General features: G+C 44.3%; 6 protein-coding genes across 8 annotated transcripts; 1 reads left to right on the top strand and 5 right to left on the bottom strand.

Moving 5' to 3' along the window:
- The first annotated feature begins 1,846 nt into the window (after positions 1 to 1,846).
- On the top strand, positions 1,847 to 12,890 carry LOC108162082 (transmembrane protein 65). Of its 2 annotated transcripts, XM_017296634.2 has the most exons (6): positions 1,848 to 2,664; positions 11,697 to 11,822; positions 11,963 to 12,004; positions 12,066 to 12,133; positions 12,190 to 12,393; positions 12,464 to 12,890. In XM_017296634.2, exons 1-6 carry the CDS (start codon positions 2,370 to 2,372, stop codon positions 12,599 to 12,601), a joined length of 873 nt encoding a protein of 290 aa, XP_017152123.1. In that variant the 5' UTR covers positions 1,848 to 2,369; the 3' UTR covers positions 12,602 to 12,890. The 2 variants fall into 2 exon arrangements, with proteins under 2 accessions (XP_017152124.1, XP_017152123.1); XM_017296635.2 differs by lacking the exon at positions 11,697 to 11,822 and having other exon boundaries at positions 1,847 to 2,664.
- LOC108162083 (general odorant-binding protein 28a) lies at positions 2,686 to 3,316 on the bottom strand. Its single transcript, XM_017296637.2, has one exon. The coding sequence runs from the start codon at positions 3,252 to 3,254 to the stop codon at positions 2,823 to 2,825; it is 432 nt and encodes a 143-aa protein (XP_017152126.1). The 5' UTR covers positions 3,255 to 3,316; the 3' UTR covers positions 2,686 to 2,822.
- A 1,563-nt stretch (positions 12,891 to 14,453) lies between the features above and the next one.
- Positions 14,454 to 16,443, bottom strand: LOC108162080 (protein CNPPD1). Its single transcript, XM_017296632.2, has 4 exons — positions 16,305 to 16,443; positions 15,945 to 16,241; positions 15,443 to 15,565; positions 14,454 to 15,386 (listed from the first exon to the last, which is right to left on the bottom strand). The coding sequence occupies exons 1-4, from the start codon at positions 16,440 to 16,442 to the stop codon at positions 14,613 to 14,615; spliced, it is 1,332 nt and encodes a 443-aa protein (XP_017152121.1). The 5' UTR covers position 16,443; the 3' UTR covers positions 14,454 to 14,612.
- Positions 16,444 to 16,652: 209 nt separating this feature from the next.
- On the bottom strand, positions 16,653 to 17,931 carry LOC108162081 (tRNA-dihydrouridine(20a/20b) synthase [NAD(P)+]-like). The gene has a single exon (XM_017296633.2). It carries the CDS (start codon positions 17,910 to 17,912, stop codon positions 16,716 to 16,718), a length of 1,197 nt encoding a protein of 398 aa, XP_017152122.1. The 5' UTR covers positions 17,913 to 17,931; the 3' UTR covers positions 16,653 to 16,715.
- Positions 17,932 to 18,094: 163 nt separating this feature from the next.
- LOC108162077 (protein phosphatase PHLPP-like protein) lies at positions 18,095 to 21,309 on the bottom strand. Its single transcript, XM_017296625.2, has 5 exons — positions 21,082 to 21,309; positions 20,847 to 21,000; positions 19,930 to 20,726; positions 19,241 to 19,864; positions 18,095 to 19,180 (listed from the first exon to the last, which is right to left on the bottom strand). The coding sequence occupies exons 1-5, from the start codon at positions 21,289 to 21,291 to the stop codon at positions 18,110 to 18,112; spliced, it is 2,856 nt and encodes a 951-aa protein (XP_017152114.1). The 5' UTR covers positions 21,292 to 21,309; the 3' UTR covers positions 18,095 to 18,109.
- Positions 21,310 to 21,974: 665 nt separating this feature from the next.
- Positions 21,975 to 26,967, bottom strand: LOC108162078 (probable serine/threonine-protein kinase yakA). 2 transcript variants are annotated; one of them, XM_017296627.2, is made up of 3 exons: positions 25,444 to 26,967; positions 23,615 to 25,328; positions 21,975 to 22,062 (listed from the first exon to the last, which is right to left on the bottom strand). In XM_017296627.2, the coding sequence occupies exons 1-2, from the start codon at positions 26,191 to 26,193 to the stop codon at positions 23,619 to 23,621; spliced, it is 2,460 nt and encodes an 819-aa protein (XP_017152116.1). In that variant the 5' UTR covers positions 26,194 to 26,967; the 3' UTR covers positions 21,975 to 22,062; positions 23,615 to 23,618. The 2 variants fall into 2 exon arrangements, with proteins under 2 accessions (XP_017152116.1, XP_017152115.1); XM_017296626.2 differs by lacking the exon at positions 21,975 to 22,062 and having other exon boundaries at positions 22,106 to 25,328.
- Positions 26,968 to 27,362: the final 395 nt, after the last annotated feature.

The raw sequence follows: 27,362 nt of genomic DNA, 5'->3' as shown, positions 1-27,362 counted from the left end.
GAAATCATTCTTTATTTTATGGTAAAATGTGTGTAGTACTTTGTTGAACCATTTAAATAGAAATCAATTGAACAAAATTTTAATTAGTTCCTTCCTAACATATTGGAGTTTTTGATCGAAACATATTCGATCGAAAATCGATTCTTCTTTTCAGAATATATGCAATTCTTGCAGAAGAACTTTATCTTCTTGTAAATTCGATTCTTTTAAACTATATTGGTATTCATTTTACATATAGGGAATATTTAAAAATTCGAGACAGAGAGGGCTATAGTTAATTATACATTAAAGTGCATACATATGCCATTGTAAGTTAAATTTCACAAAAATTTTCCCCCCACAGTTTAAACGCATTATTACAGAACTATGCAACGAATAGAGGACATATTGTGAACAGAAACAGCACTCAATATAATTCTCTGGTGTTTCTTTTAGGACATCCTGAATCCCTGAACATTACCACAGAACCATTTGTAAAGATCGGCAATGGATACTATTACATTGAGAATAATCAGAAAGGGAACTGGTATCAGGCGTATTTGGCTTGTCCGGGAAATGGGCGCCGAGCTAGTCAGCTCCGAGACCCGTGAGGAGTTGCATTGCGTCCAACGTATATACCTATTAAGCACAGGGAGTCTCAATACTGGACTTCAGGAACTGACTTGGCAGTTAAGAGCCAGCATGTCTGGTTCTCAAATGCTGAACCCTTGTCCGACGATGTTTGGTATCCCGGAGAGCCCAATGATATGGGTGGTAACGAGAGATGCGATATATTGATATATAAGGGGTCACGGGGCACTGCCATTAACGATGCAAGGTGAACTATATATTTGTGAAGCTCCTCGTCCGAAGACAGCCTCTTTCGATATTTGGTAAAGTATCATTCATTTTTCTGTGTGAATGCCACTCAAGTGTTTTTATATCTGTATCGCTTCTAATAAAAATATATTTGTTAGCCAATCAGTTAACCCAGAATTTCTAACGGCAATTTCTTTTTGAATCCAACTGAGTTAGTTCCAGAAGTGTTTATCTTTTTGGGAATTATCTCTGAGCGGAAATCAACGATAATTCAGTTCCGTTCCGGCTAAAAAGTGTAAATGAGTTCCACTCCTATCAGCCTTTGTCATCCATTAACAGGCGGTCAATTTGAAAAGAATAACTGAAATAATTCATTGAATTGTTATATTAAATATTTTGACTACAATGATCGGCAATGGTTTTAAAATAACATTTAAATCGGCAATGGTTACTAATATATACAGACGAAGCTAGAAAATAACTGGTTTGATGCCTACGAGTCGCCAAATAATTAACGACTGCATTCGGGACCATTAAGGAATGGGATCTGGTCAAGCAGTGTCTTATACACATGAAAATCGATTATACATATGTATATACTGTACCTCAGGCAATGATTTGGCAATGACGGTAACCACACCTGGGAATCTATTGGAGAAGCCCTTACAGACAAAATATGTTGAGTGAAAAGAGCACTGCGACTTATTTGGTGATAGACGGCCAGTAGTGCAAACTACAAAGACGCACCCCAGCCAAAGACAGCATCGTTTATTAGATGATAAAATATATGAAAAATGTATAACTTTAAAATGTATGTAGCTTTTTCATAAAAATCGTACATTTTTTTGTATAATAATTAGCAATCGCTTTAGTCTTTTTTAGACTCCCGCTCATTTCTTTTTCTTATTTATAATGTGACCAGTCGTGTAAAATTGGTTCCCTCTGTAGTTCCCATGTCGAAAATTTCATCCCTGTGTAGTTGCCATGTATCAAATATATAATTTGCCGAGTCAGCTGTTTGCTACCGCAGTCAGCCGACAAGGGTTGCTTTGTGTTTTCAAAATATCAATATCAGTATAATCTCTATATGAGTAATTCATTATATTCGTAGAATATTTATCGCGCAAAAACATCAATATTAAATGGTGTTTAGCTCTCTGGCGGTGCTGCAACCCAGAATATAATAAATTGGAATTTGAAGGTTTAACTAAAGAACATAGGGTATAAAAACTCCCAAGCAGTCATATGGCGTTTCACAGCAACATGAGTTAGCAACATGTGGCCGGACAATATTTCTATGCCGCCCCAAAAGCCCCAAAACCCCACTCGTGTTGAATGAACGTGTCGCGGATAACTAGTCTGAATTCGGAAAAATCCGCTTTGTTGGCTTCTGTGTGTGTGCGTGCTTGTTGTGTGTGTGTGCGTGTGCGTGGCAAAAGTTTCTGTTTTTGTTTATACTCGCAAGCCGCTCTCTCTTAGTTGTGACGTCACATCAACGATTCGATCATCTTGCGTGCAATTGCAAATTGTGTAATAGTTTATTAATAAATAAGACCAAAAGCATAGTGAAAATGCGACGACAATGTCAGGCTGCATTCAGGCATCTAGTGCGTCACTGCCAGGCGCCCACAGCCACAACGATAACAACGACAACAATGGGAGCCCGAAGATTATGTCTGCTCTCACAGACGTCTCTGCTCCAACAGATGCCCCTGCTGACTCACAGACGGTACTCGAAATTCAGCACCCACCTGAGCGAGGAGCGGGCCATGGAGCTGCTGTGCAATTTGGATGAGGAGGAGCGCCACAACCTGCGCGATGCCTTAGGCAAAATGGATGCCGACAAGGAGAAGAAGATGTACGAGAGTAAGTGTTTCCACAATAAGATTTGCTCTTTCAAATGCCATCATTTACTATCTCTCTAACAATTACATCGAAACTTAAACAGAGTTCGCAGTGGAGTGGCCACTCCTGGTATTGGTCTTTGTCCGGTTCCATCGTCCTTGGGGGCACTTGGGGTTCCTTTACATCAGGCCATGTTTGACGGCCTCGCTCTTGAAGCAGGCGCCATAGGTTTCGGCAGCCTCGCAATGGTCATCCGGCACACTGATGGCCGCACAGATATCACCAATCTCCATGGCGATCTTTAGCTTGGCAGGATCGTTGCCGGTGTACTGCTTGGCCTTCTCGTGTCCGGCGACAGTGTCCAGCTTTCCGTTGCCGTCGAGCAGACCAAACTTCTTCATCACACAGGCACGCAGGCATTTGCCCTCGTAGGTGGCGGCCGGCTGTTTCTTGACCAGATCCTGGAGATCAGTGTCTTTCGCACCCACTTCGCCCAGACAGGCCTCGGCGGCCTCCATCATTTTGGCCATGGCCTCCTTTTTGTCAAAGCCGCGCACCAGAACGGCGCCCAGGAGCACCACAACGAGCAGAGAGCACACAAAACGAGGCATAATTTTGCTATTTTTTAGATGCTTAGATGTTATCCCAATGAATCGAATGACAAACTGATATATCTCCAAAGATATGGCCCACTTTTATATAGCTCCCCGAACCACAAGGGAGATTCGCTCAGCTGTGAAATGATATACCAGAGCGTTTAACAAAACTTTACAATGTCCCCACAGCTAATTGCCCAAATCGCAATTGTTATTATTTAGATTTTGCACAGCTCTACTCGAGTACTATTCGAATTTATGCCAGTTTGTTGAGCTATAAGCAATAACTGAAACAGCAGCCGCCGCCCACATCCGACACGCAGGTCTCTACAGAAATAGTACTCTTCCAAAAAAATATACAAGTGGCTCTCAATGTCATCTCATCATGACGCGAGAGTTTTTCTACTTTCGGAAGGAAGTCTCTCTCTCTCTCTCTCTATCTATCTGTGTGCGTCGTGCAAGTCCTTTTGGACTGTGCGTACGTGACCAAGGTCCTTTTTTGCTCCAGAAATCACCACAGATTTGCCATTTCCCATTCGCCCTTCCTGCGTTTGAATGGGAGCAGTTCTAATCTTATTTCTTTTTGCTCCTACGTGCAACATGTGTATTTTCGGGACCAAAAATCAATCCCCACGTGCGACTGTTCATCATTCAGTTAGTCGCCAGGCCACACAAATTGCGTTTAACAGATAACAGGAGAAAGAACCATTCCCCACTCTTTTCTCTTTCTTTGTCCGACAGTAGTACCCTTCGTATCTGAATGAACATTGGGTAGATGGTTAGATAAAAGGCTTATGTATTACTCTACCAAAAACAAACGATACCATAGCTCTTAAACGAGCCCTTATTAGAGAGTAATAAGAAACCGATTGAAAAAATTTTAGTAATTTTAATAGATAAAAGTTCAATCTACAAGACTGCCAAAAGGTGACCTTGTATCTTGGCAAATTATAGATACCACAGATAACAGGAGGAACAACCATTCCCCACTCTTTTCTCTTTCTTTTTCCGACGGTAGTACCTTTCGTATCTCAATGAACATTGGGTAGATGGTTAGATAAAAGGTTTATGTATTACTCTTCCAAAATAAGAGACTTTTAGCCCTAAAATTATGGATACCATAGCTCTCAAAAGAGGTCGTTTTAAGGAGTAATAAGAGACCGATTGAAAAAATTCTAGTAATTTTAATAGATAAAAGTTCAATCTACAACTCTGCCGAAATGTGACCTTGTATCTCGGCAAATTATAGATACCACAGCGTATTTCTCTACCCTTACAGGGAAACAGTTTAGAAAATACACACAAAATTCTAGAATTTCTCAATTTGCAGCCGGAAAAAACTGGAAAAAACTGTTTGTCAAACAAACACAATATTTGTTTTACCTTTTCCCTCGCTCGGTTTGCTGGCAATGCAAATGAATATGGAAAATACTCTACCGCTGCCTGCCTCCAGTGAAAAAATTCTTTAAATATGTGCATTTATTTACGCAGTAAAAACAAAACAGATGGCAAAAGCAAAAGCAAAAGTAAAAGCAATGCCCTGCATTTAGTTTCGTTTGAATTTTTTCGCTGCTCATTAAAATTTGAACAGAGACCGAGATCCGACCTTAGAGAACTATTCCGTACAAACAAAAAAGAGCAGCAGCAGAAACAACTTTCACGTTGCTCTGGTTGCAAGTTGGTTTTAATTGAATATGAAAGAATGTACATACAGCATTAGATACACTTTTCAGACAAACAAAATTGATTTTTATACACGCTTCAGGCAAGTGCGCCTCTATATAATTTAGCAGGTGTAGTGATGGAGAAACATATAATTTGGCTTGAATATTGTAGGAAATAAATGTTGTTCTGCCAAAGAATCATCTAAAGACCGATTTACCCCTGACCTACCTCTGTTATAGGATATAGTAGTAGATTTGAAGTTCAAATTGTCCTTACCTTTGAAGAAAGTTTTTAAATGCCTCTTTTTAAACATGGTTCCATTGTTTTCATAGCCAAACCAGACGAAACGTTTTTGTTGAGGCACAGGTGACGATTTAAGGGCTCCGAAACGCTGCCTTCTTTAATATGTCCCTTAATTTTGGTTTTTCTAACACCTAACTGATTGTAGAGCCTCAAGCAACTGTACGATTATTGAGAGACATTCCAAACTATAATCTATGAAGTATTGTGTATTATCTGTCCTTAATTTATGAGATAGAACAGCTACCTAAAAAGCAAACTTTCCTTAAATATATAGAAAAAAAAACCCCGCCTTAATTTCTTACCAAACACCTTCCCATATTTATAATACCCTCCTGTTTCTGTCAGAGTTAAGCAGAACTTTGCACACTGCAAACTTTCTGATTAGTTTTTCCGCAGCCTCTGGCACAATGTCGGCGGTCTGGTTCTGATGTTGTCACAGCGAAAAATGTTCGGGGGAATCTGCCTGTGAATTAAACAGTCGCCAACGGTTAGTCGTTGCCAAAGAGGCGTCTGTTGACGGCATTGTCTTAACTAATCAGCGAAAGCACTTAGTGGTTTGCTCACGTAACGGCTGACGGCTTGCGGCTAATGCAGATAAGAACTCGTTGACGGTGAATTAGTAGATGCCGGGCAGAATGTTGAACAAATGCTCAAACACCAAAAAAGTGAAGCACCGCAGCACGTGCTTAAAAGATAGCCAACAAATTGTTATATTGAAGATAGGAGTTTGCTTTTAAAGGACATTTATGTTCTTTAAGGAATTGGTTTTGAGGATTTTGGGGTGCTAGAATGGATCAAGTATTATAAATAGGGATCGATCTGTGCGAATTTGTACTGACCATGAACATAATTCCACGAATGTGCCTCCCTATAGAAATAGGGCTAGTAGAGAAATTGGCAATTAATAAAAAATAAGAGATTCCAATGCCAATAAACCGTCACGTCCTTGCTTCCAGCTGCTGTCATTGCTTCGAGATTTATTCTTCGCCTGTCAGCTGCAGACGCGAAAAGTGCCAAAGAAAATACGCGCGAATCCCGTGTGCAGTCGCTGATAATTTTGTTTTTTTTTTGTTGGACTGCTTTAAAAATTTAAAGTTCATGCGCAGCACTACTATAGATATATAGTCCCAAAACCTCAGTAAAATCTGAGTCACTTAATTTGTTTATCTTTACTTTATATGTGATATTCTTTTCGGCCACCAATGTCCAACGTCAGAACCTCTATTATCTGTATTCTATATCTGCCAAATATTCTATGAAAGTGGCGTCTGCAGATGGTACTTGTAGAAATAAACTCTTTGAGTGCCTTTCGCTTGAAACTTTTTAACGAATCAACAGAAATGGAAAAACTTTCGTTGTCTTCAATTTGGTGTCTAAACGGCCACTTAACTTAGTTTTGGAGTGGAAGAAATACTGCAATTTCTAGGCCAATAACTAGCCAGAAAAAGCAGAAACAATTCTAGTACAAAGATAAACCGAAACGATTGTAATACAAAGAAAAATAACCAGAAACGATTGTAATAGCGAAAAAAACACCCCATTTATTTCTTGTTGCTTCTTGCCAACCGCAAAAGTCTCTCCCTCTCGGAGGCGGAGGTGTCAAAAGGGAAGCTTTTTTATGACTTGATGGCCAGGCAGCGCAGGCCATAAAGCTCAAATCATTTGTACTAGCCCAAGCTAATGAAATTAGCGGTTCACTAGGCACCCTGCACTCCTAAGGGAAGCCCGCACAAAAGTTCCACGCCACAGGCAACGAAACTCTTGAAAGTCGAACAATTTGTTTGCCAATGGGGTGGGTCGTTGCTGGGATTGGGGTGGGGTGGGTGCCCCAACGCCTCGTTGTCCAAGGTTCTGTAAGCACTAAATGATGTTCATTGTGTGGCTGGGGCTGTGCGGAGAAAAGTCATGAGGCTTGACAGCCAGTAAGGCATTGGAAGTGCCTTTTGGATGGGGAACATATTCTATTAAATCCCGATTTGACCCAATTTGGAGGCACAGCATGGAATCTCGGTGGCTCAATCTCTGAAAATTCGTTCCACTTTATAACAATTACCCTGTCGAACATAGTACATCGCATGCTCTGGGTAAAATGGATGTGGCGACGCAGGACAGGCTATAAATTTGAAAGCCGAAACGAAGCCACTGAAAAATCGATACGGAAAAATCACAGCAATTTAAATTTAACGCAGTGTGAATTATCCTTCAATAAACTGCAGTTAAATGCGCTGAATACTTGACTCAAACTGCAGTTTAATTCTGGTGCATTCTAAATAAAACCTGACAGCGCGTGGCTGTGTATACTAGCTATAGTAATTTGATTCAATGTGTGAGGCAATTTCTTTGAAGCACGTGCCAACAGCTCTACAGAGAGAGAGCGAGAGAGTCCTGGAGTAATCTCTGGCTCCTTTAGAAGCAACAGCTGCTGCTGCTCCTACTGCTGTGTATCTTTAGTCGGAATACCCAAAGGATATTGCTTTCTGCTTGTGTTTTTTCGGGTCATAAAACAAAGAAAATCCTTAGTCAGAGAGAGGCACAAGACACACACAAAGGTGCGGGCCCAATAAAAGTGAAAACCGTGCGTTTAAAGCTCTCCGCTCCCAGATGCTGGCCTGGGATGCCTGGGATTCTGTGGACCCCTGGATGGGGTGGCTGGAAGGTGGAGGCCACACACAACTAAATACAGAGGATATATACACAAACCATGCTCTCTGACAAGGCTGCTTGTTTTGTGTGGGCTTCAGCCTGAGAGCCTCGGGGTTTTATTGTATTTCCTCTCTGATTGTAACACATTGTGGTGCAGGAGGATTAGCTGGTTTTCGGGTACGTTTTGGAAGGCCACGATAACACGTTAACGCCGTCGAGGTTATTGGAATACAAAAGGTAAAAGAGCTTCAACTTTAAGTAGAAGTTGATTCTCAGGAAAGCAGGATGCGTACAACTAAACTTCGTAGCTTATTCGAAACTTTGTAAAGGATATTCAGTAGCTTTACCTAACTATAGCTTGAATATTTGGCTTTAAACATGACTAAAAGCAAAGTTGACAAGTTCTAAAGCCACTTTTAAGGCAGCCTTTCTGAATTTCGGCGCAGTCCAACAGCAAGAAAACACCCTTATTAGCGAAACTCGATTGGAGCATCATGCACACGCCATGCATGTTGAGTTGCATGCGGTTTGAGCATCAATAGTCCAGCAATCATGCACACGACATGTAATTTACTGTTGTGCGTTCTTAGGCATTCTTTTCTACAGGATTCGCTTGTGCGTCTAGAGTCCATGCATCAATGTGCCCCGTCATGTTGGAACGATGGCAGCAGCTTGGAGCAAGAGCCTGGCCAGGACATTCTTAAGAGTTATGAGTCCGCAGAAGTCCCAAAAACATTCTTTCGGCGATAGAAGAAATCCAAAAAAACAAGCATGGATTGTGTTCATTTTCCTAATCTTTGGTTAAAGCCTTTTTAATGCACCGGCAAAACTGCATTTTCCTCCTTATAAATATAGACTAAAATCAAATTGTAGTCTTCACACAGCATCCAACATCTGACCTCAAAGTGCGCTTTTCTCACCCGATGACCTGATAAAAGGCAAGCAAATATGAGAGATGTGTTTGGTGTTGATATGGTTTTTGCAATTTAAATGCAAAGTAAGTGTTATGTAAATTGCAAAGGAGCTCCACTTCACTCCACTCCACAGATACGAACATATATCATCCTTATATACATACGCATTCCCGCGCCAGCTCATGTCCCTGGGTGATGGGATGCTTCTGCTCCCTGCTCTTGATGATGGGATGCTCTTGCTCCTGTCCCTTTGTGGGGGGGCTGCTCTTGCTCTCTGGCCATGAACTGCCTGGGAAATCGTTCACAGCAGCAACAGATACCCCAAAAGGAAGCACACATCGTACCGTGCCATACATCGTGTATGTATGTATATACAAAATCCTGTGCGCATCCGTACAACCCACGTTGGGGGGACAGGGACGGAGACGTGACTTCCTGTTGCTTCCTTTATGGGTTGGGTATGGTGGTGTCCCCCTTCCTCGGTGGATGGGAAAATTGCTCAGCCAACATGGCACCCAGTTTATCTTTTGTGGCCCCCATAAACGTGAAAAGTTTAAGAAGAAAGTATTTATTTTTTATACCCTACCAGAGGCAAAAAATTAAAAAGGGAACCGCTAATGCCATAAGATATATATTACTTTTGGTTCAGGATTATGCAGAGAAACGATATGCATCTTTTCCTGTCTGTTTCTAGATCTTGAGCAATTTCTTTACACAAACAATCTCCAGAGCAAAGAGTATAAAAACATCTGCGAAATTAACTTTTTTGATGTTTTTTCCTGCTTTTACCCTCCTGAAAAAGGTGAAGACCATCTCTCTTGACTTGAAAGTACTTGAATATTATATCTTGAATTGAATTTCAAAAGAGACAACAAGGAGCAGCCACTCTCTGAGAAAATTCTTTGATTTCCCAGCATCGTGAGATAAAGTCGCGTGCCAAGGAAACGCGATACCAAGGGCACTTCAACTGGGGTACAGTGGAAAATCACAACCAGTCCCCAAATAGGATAGGTGTCCCCCTGTGTGCGTGCACGTGTGTGTGCCACCGAATGTGGCAAGGTCAGGATTGCTCCCGAAGGCATTCCTGCGATTTTACGACATGATTTAAGGGACCCGAGTGGGAATTCCAATGTTAAACACTTTGGGGGTCAAGAGAGGAGGCAAGAGATGACATAATTACCCAGCTTATGGCCGCCAGTGTCATGCGAATGCCACGCACATGGTGAATGAATACACACGAGTGAGTAAGGGTATATGCTTATGTGTGACACTGTCTGACAAATTGCGCCCCTGCGGCCGCTTCTACGGGTACTATTTGCGGTTCAGCAGATTGCTCAGAGTCCGCATCAGGGGTGGAATAATTAATTAAGGCGCCTGCTCATAATGATCAACTAATGATTTTATGGCGTATCCTAATTATTCGAGGATACAGCATATTAAACCCTCCGAAGTTTTTGTAGAAGAAAGAACCCATTAAAGGGGAGTCTGTCATAATAGAGCCATTCACTTTCGTCCTTGAAGTGTAATTAGAATTTATATTCGTAGAGTCGGCGCGCGAAAGCGCTGCCGCTAACTAAATTCCGCTAAAACAAGCGTAAAATGGTCCTATTAACAGGCCTTTAGCACACATAGAGCACACACACCACACGCATGCACGGGGCATGCTTTTAAAGGCGTGAAAGTGTGGAGTGGAAAAACTATGATGGCAGCCCCTGCTTAAAGGATCGACTATGGGAATACCCACTAAATTAGGGTACATACTCTTTGCAGAGAAAAGCATCTAAAAGACAGAGGAATAGACATGACAGGACTTTAAAAATACATTCTCTTGAAGTACTGCCTTTTATGACTATATTTTGGCTTATACTCTAAACGAATTAAGATGATTTTTAGTTAATTGGCCAAATATCAGCCTCATAGCAGCAGAATTGTGGATAAAACATTAGTTTTCTAGATATTTTTTAGGGAAGAAAGAAATTTTTAACAATCTTGATCGGAAATATAAAAACATATCTTCAATCATTATTGATTAAAAACGAAATAAAACTTTTAATTGTTTAAATACCACACAAATAAAAGTTAAAATTTAATAAATATAAATAATAATAATAATAAATATAATAATAATTAATAAATAAAAAATATAAATAAACAAAATACAGAATTAAAAAATTAATTATAAAAAAAGAACTTTAATTCTTGTAATTCTGTAATAATAAATAAATAAATAAAATAATAATAAATAATAATAATAAATAAAATAAAAAAATAAAGCTCCTTTAGTTCTTAAAAATCTGCCCTGTTGCAAGTATCTCAACAAATACACCTTCCCTTCGACGATTTCCAGGGTATAATAATGATGCGGGAAAACTTCTCGCACACACACACACACGTACGCATATACTCCCCATAGGGGAGCTGTTGTATATGAAAATATTCATAAAACACATATGTACACACACACATAACAGCAAGGTCATAGTGCATTGAATTTGCATTTTATGTGGCTTAAATGCAGGTCGTAAATAGCCACAAGCGGAAAACTAAAGAGCCAGGGAGATGAACGGGGAAAACCCTCTTTGGTATTATGTTTTATGAACGGAAGTAAGCTGCAGTGATCCATTAATATACAACTACAATTTCCTATTTCCATTAAACATTCTGCTCTATTCTATTCTATTCTATTCTACTCTATTCTATAAGCATGCAGCGAACATACATAATTTAGTATTAGTTTAAGCCATCAAACAGTTACAATGACTGCAATTATTCTGTTCTTTTTTTGCATATATACATCGCCTCTTGATTTTGAACCATTTTGAACAACTCTGTACCCGAACACTGGAACAACAACACTCAATCACTCCCGTCTCTCCATACTCTATCCACACTGTCTGTCCACATACATCTGACAATTACACGTATTCTGTAGGCCAGCTGGCTGTTGGCAGTTGGCGGACTCGCTTTGGACGGCTCTCGAATAAACCGACACTGGGCCAGGTGGATCCTTCCGGCTCTTTTTGTGCCGTTCCCGATGAATGGCTGCGAAAGAAAATGGGTAAAGATTCAATCAGCTACTAACCAAAAAGGTGCCCTCTCCCCTTCTGCAAGATTCAACTGCAATTCGACTAACCGATTTTCCCCTTTTTTTGCTTTAGTGGAGATTAATGTATTTACTTTCGTTTCTCTCATTCACAGTTGAATCGGCAGCGCCACCCACCGCAGGACAATTGTCCAGCAGTAAGTATTTGGTATACATTTCTCGTGAATAAAGCCCTTTAAATATATTTTCTTCTTGCAGTTTTTTTCGTGAACGCAGTGCCCTTTATAGCCTTCGGTTTCCTGGACAATTTCATCATGATCACGGCTGTGAGCTTGTCTTTGAATAAATAGTAAAAGTAAACGCTAACGTTCATCAATTTCAGGGCGAATACATTGAGCTTTATATGGGCCATTTCATTACCCTCTCCACAATGGCTGCTGCGGGCCTGGGGAATACCATAAGCGATATCATGGGCATTACCATGGCTACATATGTGGAGCACGGATGTCAGATATTGGGCCTCAAGCAGCCACAAATGGCGCCAGCGCAATTTGAGCTCAAGTCCAGCAAGCGAGCCTCCAGTTTTGTAAGTTAACGGATGCCCACAGAAGAACTCGAAGCAGCAGCTTATAACAATAATAATTCTATTATTCTAGGGTCGTATTATTGGCATAACAGTGGGCTGTTTGCTGGGCATGTGCCCCTTGTGGTTTATGGAAGAGACCAAGGATGCGGCCGGCTATGGGCCCGTGGTTGCAGCCGACACAGAAGAGGCACAAAGTGTACATAATTAGCTTAAAGTTACTCTGGTCAATTAGAGATGCTGTTTTGTCTTTATTATGTTTAATTTATTGTTACCATCTGAAGATTTTATTTTGATATTTTGATATTAGACTTAAACTGCCAGCTGATTGATTTGCTTCAAACGTCTACGTCTTGGCATTTCATTTCCTTCAACGAACAGACGACAAATTGTATTTCCATCGAACGGAAGCTCAGTTGCAATGCATAAACGAACTAATGAGACACTCAATGTACCTACTAATCTATTGTACTACTATTAAAGTTCATCCTAGCTGATAATCTACATGTATACTCTTTTATAGCAACAATTACCCTCTAGAACATGTACATTTTCGCGCACCGCACTGGCTCTGCTCTGACTGCAACTAAAATCGTTTTTACATAGAGCCTTAACAATCTCTATAATAAGCTCTGAGAACGATTACTTCAGTTTTGTATACCTTGCAGATGGTTTTATACTTGTATTTATAAGCCTTAAGATATAATCAAAGGCCGGTCCGATCCGTCTGTTTGTTTACTATAAGAAAGAGCAATCAATTTCTAAAATATGTGTCTGCATAATCCTGCCAATATAACTCCAAATCGGTTAGCTTTATCATTAAGTATAAAACCTAATGATCTGCATGGTTACTACTACAATCTTCGGCTCTCGAAGCGAACCTTTCTTTGTTGTATTTTTTGGGATATTTTTTTTGTGTCCTTTACAAGCTAACGAATATCTATAAGTATCTCTTACTTAGATACATACAAAATATATATAGAATAATGTGTTGTAGCTGTAAATGGTCCAAATGTAATACTCGTAATCAAAATAGTCATTTTTTGTAGAGAAATAATCAAATAGCAAGCACATTAGACAAAGAAATTATAGAACCCATTGGATCTGCTGTAAAGAAAAAGGTACCAGCACTCGTATTTAGAGAAAAGAAAACTCATTTAGAAACCGCTTTGACTGTCCTTTCCACTAAGCCACACTGAAAAGTGCCTAAGAAAATGCCTAATGATCCTGCGTCCTTGATCTTTAACATTATTGGCCTGTATTTATGTAATAAACTGGTGATTCTTGTCGATTAACAACATTCTACCGAACATAAGAAGGCGTGGCCCAGATCCATAGAGAAATGAAGGCATCGCGATTTAATTAAAAATTGATTTAAAAATAGTTATAGTCCTGGCTAAAAAATATAGATTCAACCGATCGGGGACATTGCAAGTTCTGATCGGACATCAGAGAGAGTTATGAAGATTTAATAGAAATACAAAAATCTAGCGCCCTTCTGCTGGTACCGCGGTCTGATATTTCTTCATTCGGATACCAGGCGAATCCAGGCTAAATTAGCAGAAGGTTGCTTCTTCTGTCGGTCGCACCCGACTTGGGTGGGATATGGATATGTCTCCTTGTTCGATAAGGACTCTTAACACACAAATTTAGTTCACTCAGCTATTTGTGGGCCGATCTATGAGTGCCACGTCTTCCTGTGATCGAGAAAAGGTCTTTTATTCGATGAAGGATTTGATTATTAAGGATCAAGGATATTTTCCCCAGTCAAAAAATTAAATTGTATCCTCTATTTGTGGGCGGCTTGTGCTAGTGTCGTGGCTTCCTGTAGCCGGAAAAATATCCTTGATCGACTGGAATCGATTAGGCGCAATATTACCCACCATGTTTTCCCGTGGCAACCAGGCAATCATGGAACCTACCCGAAAGGCTTCACAGATTAGTAAATAAATATACAAATATGCATAATATATAGTAATGTTAACAGTCCAAATTGTAGAGAGCTTATTGAAAGAATAAATCAAACTCTATTCAGCTTCAAAGACAACAAGATTGCTCTGCAATTAGTTGAAAAATATATATAAGTTTATTTCCACGGTTAAAGATTGTTGTTAACGTTACAGACAAGGAGGAACTAGTCCCAATTGCTGATGTACACACATACTCGTACTTCGTGTTGCAAGAGAAAAATTTAAAAAGTGATACGTATAATAAAATAGATTTTAGATTAATTTGGGCCATATTTCGGGCCAGCGGACAAGGAACGAAGTCTGAACAGCATCTTTGACCAATTGCCAGAATACGGATGCGTTTTGTGCCTGATGCTGCCAGTGGTCCAAGTCATCGTGGTGTCGGTTGCCGTGGCCAGATATCCAATAGTTCGGATTATCTCGACTGTCGCTATATTCGGATTTGATGCTTAGCCAGTGATCTGCATTGTCCCGCGGAGCAAACATTTCGGGCTTTCGGTTATTCGTTTTAAGCGGTAGATTAGGTACGGATCGAACAAAGCGTTGCGGGTTGTTTTCCATCTCATTCAGTCTTGCCTCGTCGCAGTATTGTTGCTCCAGCTTCAGCAGTTCCGCTTCCACATTCAGCGCCCCACAGCTCTCGTTTGCCTGCGACGAGTTCATTTCATTGGAAATAACAGGAGCAGCTTGGGTAGCGTCAGGTGCAGAGGCAGGTGTCGTGAGTGTCGTGGAGTTTGCCGTGGATGCCACATCGTTTGTAGGCGTTCGGCGATGCCAAAGCGTGCCCGGCACTTGGCTGGCGATGAAAAAGGCACCCGCCAAGGTTATCACACTCGCCGCATAGCTCAGTGCCATTACGGTGATGCTGTTCAACAGAAATTTCATCCACGTAAAGCTGGGTAGCAGTTGCATCAGTTCACTGTAGGTCAGCCAGCCACGTCGCAGTCCCTCTCGCTCGGCCAGGGTTCGCTCAACGCTACTTAGCTTCGCAAAGAATTGTTCATTCGATATGTATATATTCCAGTCCTAAAAATCAAATATGAGATTATATTATAGTTTCCTTCTTTCGAGAATATCCTTACTATTGCCGAAAGGAATTCTAGTTCCATTTCCTTGAGTCTTGCTTCGGTCATGTTGCCCTCTTTGGCCCAGTCTTCCAGATAAATCTTCTCATCGTGGCCGGCATAAAACTTGGTAGAAATCATCTATAAACAAACAGCACACGGGATGAGTAAGCCCCACAACAAATGACGTCACTACATAGGCATGTCAGCGTGCACGACAAGCTATAAATAGCATATCGTATATCGTATAGGTAAGGTTATATAAGTAATGCGCACATACTGAAACTTGGCCCTGTGTAAGTAAATAATGTTCTAAACATAATGAAATGTAGTGCAGTGCAGCAGCAAAACAAAGAGACAACTCACAGAACCACACTATTGATTGAGAGTGTGTGTGCGCGTGCTCCACAATCTGGTGGCTTTTTTTCACTCGGTGTTCGGTACTGTGTGCAGGTTATCAATCAACAGGTTATGCAGGCGCATGATGATGATTCAATGATAATCGTACGACTGTACTCACCAATGACACAACGAACAGCTCCTGGGGTGTGATTCTATAGCCATAGCCTGGATCAATGACATTCAAGCGGTCCAAGTAAATGAGGGCCATGATGAGCGAGCAAGGTGTGGTGGTCTGAATCTTGCCAGCAGTAACGCAGCTCAGGCGATGCAGTGAGTGGCCTCGATGGGGCTCTGAAAATATCTCCGATGCGTATTCAGCAAAGGGCATGGACACCTCCATTTCACTGTCCGCTGTCCCAACGCCATAGTACAGCGTTTTTCGTATCCGATTCATAAACTCGTCGTGCTGCATCACCTGGAAATTTAACAGCTATACAATGTTCTCCAACCACCTGCTCAAACGATTTTCGTTTCGTACCTTCTTCGCCGGAGCGAATTTACTGCGCCCCATCTTGGTTGCGAAAATAAAATGTGTTCTAGAATGTCGAATGGCTCCGCTTGAGTTATTTTTTCCGCGTGGCTGTGTGTGTGTTATTGCTTTCTTTTGTATATGCATGTGTGTGTGTGAGTGATGATAAAGATGGAAATTAAGTATCGATAGCACTTCTGTGCGTTGTTTTCACGCTATCGTATAGAAATAAGAATCATCGTAGGCTTCACAATCTAATTATAAAACAAACAATTTAATATATAATTACTTTCACAAGTAAGTAACAACCAACTAATTTTAAAATTCAGCTGGAAAAAGAAAGAAAATCTACTTTAATTTTACTTAAAATGTGTAGTTTTATTAATTTGCGATTATAACTAACTATATGCAGATGATTGATCATTCCTCTCCACCAAAAAGGCCCCCCAGCTCCAGGTCATCTCCTGCTGGGCTGGAAATTTGATGCGCCTTGAACTCTGTAAAGAATTTTCCATCGCTTTTAGAGCTCCACGCTTTCTCCTCCGCCTCGGCAGCAATGTGTCTCGCATGCCTGGGCGGGATAAAGTGGGTGTACGTGCAGTCTGTGTAAAGGGCCGGCTCCAGGTCGACTTCACTGGTTTGCACATTGTAGTGCTCTCCGAGAAAATCCACGACCTGTTGTTTTGTGCCCAGACTGTTGAACTGGACGCGCAGGGATCGCTTCATTTCGCTGCTCCACATGAACGTCAGATGATGATGGAAGCATTGGAAGAGCAAATTGTCCCCGGCAGCAGAGGCAATGTCCAGCCACTGCTCCACACAGGCCAAAGGAGTTGTCGTGGCTGTCGGGTAATCGCTGTTGAATAGCGCCGGATTCGCGAGGAGACCTCGGGCAGCCATTACGCCAGCCGCACCAGTCTGCGCGTGTAATTCGCAGGCATCTGACCAGGATTCCACGTTTCCGTTCACTATCAGGGGAATCTGCAGGGATTTGCGCACTTCTTCCATGGCGGAGACGTTGAGCGTGTCCTTGGAATGCTTCTGGGCAGGCGTCCGACCGTGGAGTGTGAGAAAAGTGACTCCAGCGCGTTCCAGTTGGCGGGCCAGGTCAATGGTCCTCTCCACAGAATCCTCTTCACTGCCGCCAAGAAGACGCATCTTCACGGAGACACTAAAGTCCGAGGGCAGAGTACGCCTGACCTGTTGCACAACCTCTCGCACCTGTTCCGGCTGACGCAGCAGTCCGCATCCATAGCCCTTGGACATCGCCCAGCTCTGGGGGCAGCCGCAGTTCAAATCGATGCCATCGACATAGGGATAGATCAGCTGGGCCGACGTGACAAACTCTATCGCATCTTTGGCCGCAAACTGTGCAATGAGTGGCTGATCGTCGGGGTCCGTGGAAAACTCATTCTGCCGTGCCTTTTCGCTGTTGTTGATCGAGTCGGAGATCATCATTGGTGTGAATGCTAGTTGAACTCCATTCATCCGCACCAATCTTCGAAACTCCAGCTTACTGTATCGCACCATGGGCGCACTTACCCGCAGAAAGTCCGGCTGGGCAGCCGCAAATAACGCGGCAATGTCATGATGCGGCCGTTGTTGTGGCAAATGCATATTTAATTAATCAAGTATATGTGTAAACATTAAATATAGGGAAGTGTGAAAGAGCAGGGCCACGTGAGAGTCGGCAAGTCGTATCGATAGTTGAGTGGAAGTAGACTCATATCGATAGTTCCAATGCGTATGTACAATTATAACGGCTATACCATGATTTGGAATGTTTTGATTTGATTTGTTTCTGCAAGTCCAGCCTAAAGTTCCGTTGTTGCCACACCCCAATACTTGCGCATACGGCTTTCGTGTTCGTTGAACTCATCCTCATCGATCTCCTCCTCGTCCAATATATTACGCTCCCGCTCGTGAGTGACAGCGAAATCATATTCAAAGTTGTAGGGCATCAATCGCTGCAGGGATCCAAAGTAAGCCGAGTGGGGTCCCCGCTTCACGGGGGCTCCAACCATTTTTCGGGGTTTTCCATCAAACATATTATAACCACAGCTCTGCGCCTGTTGGAATGAGAGCGTGCTGCCAAAGTGGCCGGGCATCGGCGGCTTAATATGATGGTAGGAGCCAATCGGCGTGGGAGTGGATGCCAGTGGTTGTGGCAGCTGGGGTGTGCTTGTGGAGATGAACTTATTGGCCACGCTCCGCACTAGATTGGTGGTGAAATCGTTGCGATCCGGCATGGCCAGATTCGTGCTCGGGATGGCTCGCTGCTTGGTAAATGACTTGGAAATGGTATTAAGCTCCTTGTCAAATAGCAGCTGCGTATTCTGCTCGAGCATGTACTCCCAGCATTTGAACTGCTCCTCCGACAGCACAGATTCCGTTTCGTCCAGCATTTCCAGCTGCTGCTCCTCTTGCATCACGCGTGCATGCGCGAGAATGAACTCATCGTTGGGCACAACGCTCGGGCCGTCCTTGGACAGAAGATCACGATCACTCTGACCGCTGGGCGAGGAGCGTCCGGCCAGCGGATCCTGCTCGAGCGCCCGGTGACGACAGGCGTTGCTGCGATCACAGCAGGTACGCTTACAGACAGAGACAGTGGGCGGCTGCACCAGGGCTGGCTTTTTGCGAACACTCTGCTTGAGCTCCCGAATGAGATGATCCACGTCGGTTCCAAGATGACGGAAGCGCACCACAATCACACTGAGGTTCTCCGATGCGCCGAAGCTCTGGGCAATGTCCACAAGCCGCTTGGCTGCCAGCAAAGCGTTTTCCTCCTTGCGAATCTCTCTGGCGGCGCGACCAACGTCCATGACCGACCAGAGCTGGGCATTGCCCACAACAAGGTACTCATCATCATTGCTCAGTGTTAGCTGGGAAAGAGAAACTCCAATTTAGTTGGTTTCCTTCAAACTGAGGAGAGAACAAGCTACCTCTAGAACCTGTGGGTCAGGCATTGCGTGCGATGGTCCCAGATCCTTGGCGCAAGATTCTGTGTCTGTCAGGCGCAACTGTGTGGTGCGACGCACCAGATAGGCATCCAGCCGCCCCGTGCTGGCCATGCGCAGCACATAGCGCTTGCTTTTCAAGGGCCTGACCTTTGAGGGTGCCCGTGTCCGGGTGAGATGAAATAAGGCGGCACTTCGCACACTTCCGCACTGCTGCTGGGCCGTCAGCAACGTGAACTTCATGTAATCTCTGAGAGGAGCATCCTTGACCAGCTGCTCCTGCTTCATTAGATCCGGCACCACCTGAGCCATCTCCTGTGCCACCCGTCCATTGCCATCAGCGGCCTCAAACATGCCATAGAGGGCCTCATCAGAGCCGCCATAGTTGGCCGCACGCAACTGGCAGACCAGCAGCTTTCGGCAGTCTCCGGATCCTGGCGTCTCTGCGAAGCCCATTGTCCAGGGGGAGTTCTTGTTTTGATTTCGCGGCGCCGTCGCCAGCCGCAACGTACTGGTGGGCAGGGCAGCTCGGTTATTGCCAGACACATCGATTAGGTTCCAGTTGCGCTCACTTTGTGTCTGGCATACCTTGAACTGTTGCTCATCAACCTGGGAATACGAAGGTATAGGATTATTATTAGGAAAATGAGTCTTTTCAATATCTCTAATATCACCTGCAGCTGCAAATTTCCCGACAAATCCAAGTACTTGAGATTCCGCGAGGGCACGAGGGACAGCAGATTGACGCGATCCAGATGATTGTGTGATAGATCTAGGACCTTCAGCTTGCCCAACTTGGCCAGCTGTGGGGTGCAGAGCAAGAGATTGTTGCAGCATCGCAGCACCTTCAAGTGATTAAGCGTCGCCACCTCCTCCGGCAGTTGTTGCAGCATGTTGCCCGATAGAACCAGGATCTCCAGCTCCGACCAATTGCGTACGCATGCGGGAGGCAGGATTCCAATGCGATTGTAGGCAAGATGGAGCACCTTCAGCCGCGCTGCGTTGTGGAGTGCCTCGAAGATGCTGTCGTTGAGCTGATTTCCAGCCAGAAACAAGTGCACCAAGGCCGCATGATTATTCTGCTCGTACCGCGGCAGAGTCGACAGCTTGTTGCAGGCGGCGTTCAAGGTGTCCAAGCGTGAATAAGTGACGGCAAAGAAATTCTCCGGCAAACACTGGAGTTCGTTGCTTTGGAGTTGCAGCTTTTGGATGCTGCCAAAGCCCTCGGGCAAATACTCAAGCTGCTGCAATTCATTGTAGGACAAATTCAGAGCAACCAATTGATTGATTCTATAGTTTCGAAGCAGTCCCGTTATGTTGGTCAATCGATTGTGCGACGCATCCAGTGTGGACAACGCAGCACAGGCCCCAATCCAATTGGGGAGCTCATTGAAACTATTGTGCGAGATGTCAATGCAATGGAGTTTTAACGGCACTGGATGGGTGTTGGTTGTGGAGATGTTGTGAAGGCCTGAAAACAATTAAATACACATTTAATACACATGCACTCTGATCTTTCCAATCGAAAAATAGTGCTGGTAATTGCCACATCATTTTAAATATTTCAAATTAAAAAACCTGCTCTGCTTACAGTTGTGGTCTGCTAAAAGTGCCTGCAGGTTGGTGGCGTTTACGATCAGCTCCATTAGCTTGTTCCGGCTGCACTTGAGCGTCTCCAGTTGGGCCAGCGAGCTGAGGTCCAAGACCTCCATTTCATTTTCGCACACCTCCAGTTGGGTCAAGTACTGGCCAGCGAGCCAAAAAGAGAAAACGGAATACGATGGATAGGAAGTCGTAGTAGCACGGAAAGAAGTGAACGGACTCACGTTGTAATTGCCAATCAAAATGCTTCCACCCAGCTGGCTGCCCTTCAGGCTGAGCTTCTGCGGAGTGGTGGGGCTGCTGCCGCTACCGCTGCCATTTCCCTCCTCCGACAGCTCGATGGGCAGCGGCGGTTTGACGCTGCTGTTGTTGCTGGCATTAACTTTTAGTTTCGACTTGTATGGATCCGTCGGTTTCCTTGTGGCTTTGAGCATTGTTTCAGCCTCTGCTGCTGCTTCTGCTGCTGCTGTTTCTGGCTATGTTTTCGTTTTCTTTAACTCTTGGCAAAGACGCCGAACCTGGGGGCCGGAACGATACCAGACTACAACAGCATTGCACAGCACTTGGTTATGCATCAACGAGCACCTACAGAGTGGCGATCGTTTCAGATTTCTTGCATGTACTACTCTGGGGAAATACATACCCGTACAATACACTGATCACTTCCGATTTGTCATGGAATACACCCTTTTTGTTCTTTCTTTGTATGTTTCACTTATGGGATAAGGAGTTTCCTAGATCTTGTCCGAGCTCAGCAGCTACATTCTAGTAGTCGTGAAAATCCACCACCCGCTCAATGCGATGCGTCTGCTCAACTGAAGACGATCACGTTAACTATGGCTATGACTGTGCCGTTACGGTAAGACAGACACGCTTGAGAGAACGTCAGTGTTGCGCTGCTCCAACATCCACCCGCTGGTTTATGTTCGTGTTCGTGTTCGTGTTTGTGTTTGTGTTGCCCAAATCCTCCAGTTTCGTTCAAGCCGTGATATGTACAGTGAATGCTGGATGGGCATGGAACAGTCGGTATAGTACAGAATTTCTGTTTGTCCTCCCCCTTCATCGAGGCTCCACTGTAGCGCCAGCCGATAAAGCACACACCAAAAGACTTACCAATTTAGAGAGGGTGCCCAAGCAAACAGTTTTAAGAGCACCACAACTCGATGCACCTGCACGTCTCTTTCATTTCTGGCACTCCGTCTGTTCTGAAAGAGATTTGCTTAGAACATTATAAAAAATAGTCCTTGGTTGGGTTTTTTTTTTGTAGCTTGTGTTTTGTTACACGAATTTTAGAAACAATTGGATTTTTTATTATTTCAATGAAATATAATAATAATTGTTTGTCATGCGGCTACGCATTATCAGCAAAACTCAGTAAATTGTGTATTACTCTTAAATCGTTTTTTTTGTTTCCTTTCTTTCTTTCCTTGTTTTGTTTTTCTGGCGCTTTTTTCTTCGCTCTTTACACGATTATTGCTGAGGCTTTACAAAAATTTTAACAACGTCTGTACATAAAAAACTAAGGGCAGGAAAAACTGTTTGGTTTCTTATTTTCTGTTCATCTGTGGGCGCCTGTTGCTGGCCTGATCTTGACGATCTTTTTTGGGCTGTAACTTGGCCAATTGTTCGACAGATGCGCCCACACATGAACGGGGGGGGGAGTCAAGTTTTGAGTACATAAAATAATAATTAGACAGCGGTGATTAGCATTAATATACGCCCTATCCACATAGTTTGTATCATATACGGGTTTGTATGCTTTAAAATAATATTTTTATATATATAAGTATATGTATATAGGTTTGTATATAAAATACAAAAAAATTAGGTAAAACATTTCTAAAAACATGTTGGAGCTTCAAAATAAATATAATAACTACAATGTGAAAATTTAAGAAGAAGGGACAGGGTGGGGCGGGGGCGGTCACGGGTCTGGAATACGAAAAAACGTTAACTAAGCACATTGTGCTGCTACGCTCATTTGTTTTTATACAGATAATCATTTTGTTTTTTGTTTTTTTTTGTTATATTTGCTAGGTATTTTGTATTCTACGAAATTTCTTACTTTTTACCGGTATCTATTCGTAGCTATTTCTTATTTTTCTCCTTCTCTTCCTTCTTCTTTTTCTTCTTCTTCCTCTTCTGTGTTTGTCGTGTCTTTAACTTATTTCGATATCTTGATAATGGGGTAACATTCACCCGTGTTTGAGTTTATCGAATGATCCTTCCTGCGGCAGTGCTAACTGCATAACATAGATAAGGATTATTTTGTTTACTTATTGCTGTTGTACATTCAACTTAATATTAGAAATATTCAAAGTGGCATATGACTAAAATTCGTTATCGACTATCTGTGTGTGTGTGGGGCTGGGGGAGGGTATGGGCTGTGGGCTGTGTTGGGCTGGAGCGCGTTTAAATTATTGTTATATGGGCGGGGGGGAGTAGGGGTCTGTATGAGGGTTGTCAAGAGTTTAGGCAGCGCGACTATTATTCCGACCCGTGTTCCGATACCGCTTACGTTTGCCGATTCCTATACCGATTCTCCATAACGCGAATTGAGAGGCTTATAAAAAACTAGGAGACGTGTGGTAAGGGCGAGAAATTTGATTTCCGCACTACACAATCATATTAAATGGTATTTTCTGTATAAGTAGATAAGGATATTATGTATAAACATTAATTAATATAGACGCAATTATGCTCCTCCATATAGGTCCGTGTATATAGACTTTAAGCTTACTCTGGATTTACCCACACCTTGTTATTTCCCGATGCTCGTCACCGCCGCCGTCGACAGCACCGTTGACGCCGTCGGCGCTGCCACCGACGAATTCATTTGAATGCTGCCCATATCCTTGCTGTTATGATCACCTATGGAGTTCGCCTCTATGCTCTGAGTCTCTGAGTAGTCCAGCTTATAGCTGGCGCTCCGCGTCACATCCTCCATAGACGCCTCCTGACAGTCCCGTCCAATGTGCGTCTGCGAGCCGCAATTGTAGCAGGATATCTTCGGTGCTCCGCCGCCGCCCACCCCAGTGATGGGGCAAACTGTCAGCGCACTGTAGGGGGGCGTGGTCGGCAGCTGCTGCTGCTGGGGCGTGGGCGTCTGTACCGCCACAGCATTCGTGCTGACCACAGCGGCAGTGTTTTGCAGCTGGGGCGGCGTAACGGCTGTGGGCGTGCCACCAGTGCCGGGGACCGGCAGGAAGGCAAGGCTCGTGTGGAACGCCGGATAGATGAGCTCTCCGTTGTGGGAAACCGGAGCCATTGGAAACCGGTAGCCGCCACGAACAGATTGCGGCGGTGGCGGTGCATTATGCGCCTGGAATATCGTCTGCTGCGGCGGGGGTCCTCGTGCGTGATATGGATAGGAGGCTGCATTGTAGGCTGTGGGTGGTGGAGGCTGCGGCTGCGGCTGTGATTGTTGCTGCAACAAGACTGTTGTCGTGGGCGTGCTCACCGGAGACGGGCTGATAAGCAGCGCCTGCTGCTGCTGCATGTTCCCGCTGCTCATCGTCATTGTCTGGGCATCGCTCACATTGCTTGGCGTACCTGTTGTGTAGATCTGCTGATAGCTCTTCTCCATCCCATTGCGTCCGTTCAGTCGCTGCTGCAGGTTCATTTGCTGCTGCTGCTGCTTGTAGGTGAGATGGTGCTTCTGCTGGTAGCCTCCTCCCATGCCGCTGTGCACGACAGTCGTTATCATGCCCATGCCGGGATTGCCGACTGTGCTGTGTAATGGCAGTGGATGCGGCGTTGGTGTCTCTGGCGGGGATATGTCCCCGCAAGAGCCATTCGAACTACCCGATTCGCTGCCGGTTGTGGCAACACTCTTGGTCACAGAGCCACTCCCATCGTCGTTCATGCTCATGTTCTGCATCAGGCTGTTCATGTAAGCGTTGTTCTGAAAGTGCTGCTGTTGCTGCTGATGCGGCGGTATGTAGGCGTTCGCCTTGACTCGATGATGATGTGTGGGCCGATGGAAACCGTTGCGTATCAGGCTGGGCAGACTCGTTCCACTGGAACTGCTGCTGCCGCCTTCGTTAATGTTCTCGTGCTGCAGCTCCCCGCTAATGGAAGAGGGCGGCGGCGTGGTCTCTGCTGAGGGACGCCGCGCCGCATGATGTTTGTGGCCCGTCAAACGTTGCGACAAGTTGCGCATTTGCTGCGACTGCAGTGGAACGTTGGAGCGCTGAGGACTCGTCGTGCGGCTGCTTGACGGTGAGGACTGCTGGCTCAGCATCGGCGAACTGGAGGCTGGAGGCACATGATGATCCATGTTCTGCTGCTGCTGAGGAGCAGCAGTCTGCGGGTGTGGTGGGGGTGCGTAGTGTCGCATCGACCACGCGGCGGCCGTGTTCTGGTGGCCGAGTATGGCATTTGTGTCCGCTGGAATGGTGATATTCGATTGCATCATGTGTGGCACACCATCGACGCTGATCTGGTGTGTTCCATCAGTCCCAGGCACAAGCTAACAGATAGAGGGATAGATGGAGAGGGAGAGAGAGAGAGAGAGAGCGGGAGAGACATGAGGGTGTCCGTGTTAGTCGTTTAATCGTTCAAGTGTATCGCCTCGCCTCACTTACCTTTTGAAAATGTTGGGGAAATATCATTGGTATGTTTCCCTGCGGCGTCTGCACTACCTGGACCATCGGCGGATGCTGTTGCTGCTGGTGCTGATGTGCCTGTTGTTGAGCCTGAATTTGATGCATCACATGCTGCTGCTGCTGCTGTTGTTGCTGTTGCATTATCAAATCATGCTGGGACGGCGCGTGGGGATGCGGTGGATGTGGATGGGACTGTGTCTGTGGCTGTTCCATTTGCGCTTGCGCCGGAAAGTTATCCGCCACCAGTTTGTTCTCCTTGATCTTGCCCAGTATTCCAAAGATCTTCTTCTGCTCGTCCATGGAGAAGACTGGGTGAATGGCGGCCATTGTGTAGACAAGCAGCAGTTCGAGAAGCGTATCCTGGTCATTGATGCAACCAAAATCACACTCTCCCCAGCACTCGAGTGTCCGATAGATCTCGCTCACACAGTTCCGGTTGCAGGCACGGATCAGGGCCAAGTAGAGGGCCATTTTGCGGCGTATCTTCCTGTCGGTTGGATCGCCCTTCTGGCAGGTGAACATGTCGGCGGCCAGCTCCTGGGGATTGTTGGCGCGCAGCTCCATTCCGCGCAGCGTCTCAGAGTCGCATCTTCCTTGCTCCTCGAGCAGTGTGCCCAGGAAGCGTAGCTCGAACGGCAGGCAAGCGGTGAGCAGCGCGTACATCGTTTCAATGCGATTGTAGCTCTCGAGTTTCTCAAACCACAGCAGGACGTCTTGTTTACAAATCATTTCCAATGTTTTTGCTGCTGCATCTACTGCCTGTGGACTATGGATGTATGTGTGTGTGTTGTATGTGGATGGACAGCGGTTTGGATGATACCCTGTAAACAGAGCTCTTCTGTCTGTGTGAGTGAGTGTATGTGTTTGCTGTGTATGGGTTTGCGTGTGTGTATGGCGTGTGTCTGTGTGCTCTAGTTACGTGTGGTGGGTGCAAAAACCACAACAACAATAACTAGAATCTCGATAGTTGGCGCAGCTGCTGCTGCATCACTGCCGCAAAGGCTGTGCTGTGGATCGGATGAGCGCCTAAGCACACAACGCAGCTTCGCTTGCACTGTTAATTAACTTTTAAGCGCTTCCCTTGTTTGGCGTTTGCACAATTTTTCGGCTGCTGCTTCCACAAAGGCTGCCCACTACAACTAGTTGTCGTCGCATATATTTGCGCGTTAGCGGGTGGAGGACGGGTGCTCACGGGTAGCGGGGGGTTGCACCACATTGGCCAGAGACTCGTCGGCGTTGGCTAGTTTACTACTCGATGCTGCTGCTCGGGCCGCTGTTATTTGTGACTCGCCGATGCGAATTTCTGCACTTAGATCCTTAACCATTCCACGCGCACTCTTCTGCGATGTTTAACACTTTACGGCTCACAGGCACTAAATACTCTACATTTATGGTTTAAACACGTTATTTACTTTGCATTGTGTGTGTTTTTTTCATAAAATTTTCTGTAGACTCGCTGGCGTTGGTTTACTACTCGCCAGTGTGACCGCGGACTTATGGCTAAAATATACGGTCTGACCCTCAGAAAAGTACTTAAATATACCGTCTCTTTTTTAAAATATACCACAAAAAAATTAGCTTAACCCACTTAATCCCCCTCTGTTTAACAAGTGAATATCTTGAATAAAGCCGCGTAAAATTATGCTGCTTGCTTATTCTTTTTATAGATCCATCCTACCCCTTCTCTTTACTAACAGAAAACCACGATGACTTTCTAGCTGAGGGTCCAACTCAGCACTGAACACATATTTTTAGCCGATAAATGAATCCATATTCCAAACAAAAAAAACAAATCAAAGCATAAAACGTGGTGGGCATGAAATGTTACTTCATTTGAATTGTTGTTTCTTGTCAACCGGTGTAATGCCTTTTTTGCAGATTGACATTTGTTACCTGTA

This window comes from Drosophila miranda, chromosome 4 (assembly GCF_003369915.1).
Source record: "Drosophila miranda strain MSH22 chromosome 4, D.miranda_PacBio2.1, whole genome shotgun sequence".
Lineage (NCBI taxonomy): Eukaryota > Metazoa > Arthropoda > Insecta > Diptera > Drosophilidae > Drosophila > Drosophila miranda.
Note: the sequence above shows the minus strand (reverse complement) of the source record. Positions and strands in the feature narration are given on the sequence as shown.

What these genes read in the sequence shown, in the direction of transcription:
- LOC108162077 (XM_017296625.2), bottom strand. Translation starts at nt 21,291, where the DNA reads ATGCTCAAAGCCACAAGGAAACCGACGGATCCATACAAGTCGAAACTA. An exon ending in ACTTTTAGCAGACCACAACT is followed by an intron (nt 20,727 to 20,846) that starts GTAAGCAGAGCA and finishes AATTGTTTTCAG; the next exon opens with GCCTTCACAACATCTCCACA. An exon ending in CGGGAAATTTGCAGCTGCAG is followed by an intron (nt 19,865 to 19,929) that starts GTGATATTAGAG and finishes TCGTATTCCCAG; the next exon opens with GTTGATGAGCAACAGTTCAA.
- LOC108162078 (XM_017296627.2), bottom strand. Translation starts at nt 26,193, where the DNA reads ATGATTTGTAAACAAGACGTCCTGCTGTGGTTTGAGAAACTCGAGAGC. An exon ending in TTCCCCAACATTTTCAAAAG is followed by an intron (nt 25,329 to 25,443) that starts GTAAGTGAGGCG and finishes TCTATCTGTTAG; the next exon opens with CTTGTGCCTGGGACTGATGG.
- LOC108162081 (XM_017296633.2), bottom strand. Translation starts at nt 17,912, where the DNA reads ATGCATTTGCCACAACAACGGCCGCATCATGACATTGCCGCGTTATTT.
- LOC108162083 (XM_017296637.2), bottom strand. Translation starts at nt 3,254, where the DNA reads ATGCCTCGTTTTGTGTGCTCTCTGCTCGTTGTGGTGCTCCTGGGCGCC.
- LOC108162082 (XM_017296634.2), top strand. Translation starts at nt 2,370, where the DNA reads ATGCGACGACAATGTCAGGCTGCATTCAGGCATCTAGTGCGTCACTGC. An exon ending in ATGGCTGCGAAAGAAAATGG is followed by an intron (nt 11,823 to 11,962) that starts GTAAAGATTCAA and finishes TCTCATTCACAG; the next exon opens with TTGAATCGGCAGCGCCACCC. An exon ending in CGCAGGACAATTGTCCAGCA is followed by an intron (nt 12,005 to 12,065) that starts GTAAGTATTTGG and finishes TTCTTCTTGCAG; the next exon opens with TTTTTTTCGTGAACGCAGTG.
- LOC108162080 (XM_017296632.2), bottom strand. Translation starts at nt 16,442, where the DNA reads ATGCATATACAAAAGAAAGCAATAACACACACACAGCCACGCGGAAAA. An exon ending in AGCTGTTCGTTGTGTCATTG is followed by an intron (nt 15,566 to 15,944) that starts GTGAGTACAGTC and finishes GTTTGTTTATAG; the next exon opens with ATGATTTCTACCAAGTTTTA. An exon ending in TAGAATTCCTTTCGGCAATA is followed by an intron (nt 15,387 to 15,442) that starts GTAAGGATATTC and finishes TTTGATTTTTAG; the next exon opens with GACTGGAATATATACATATC.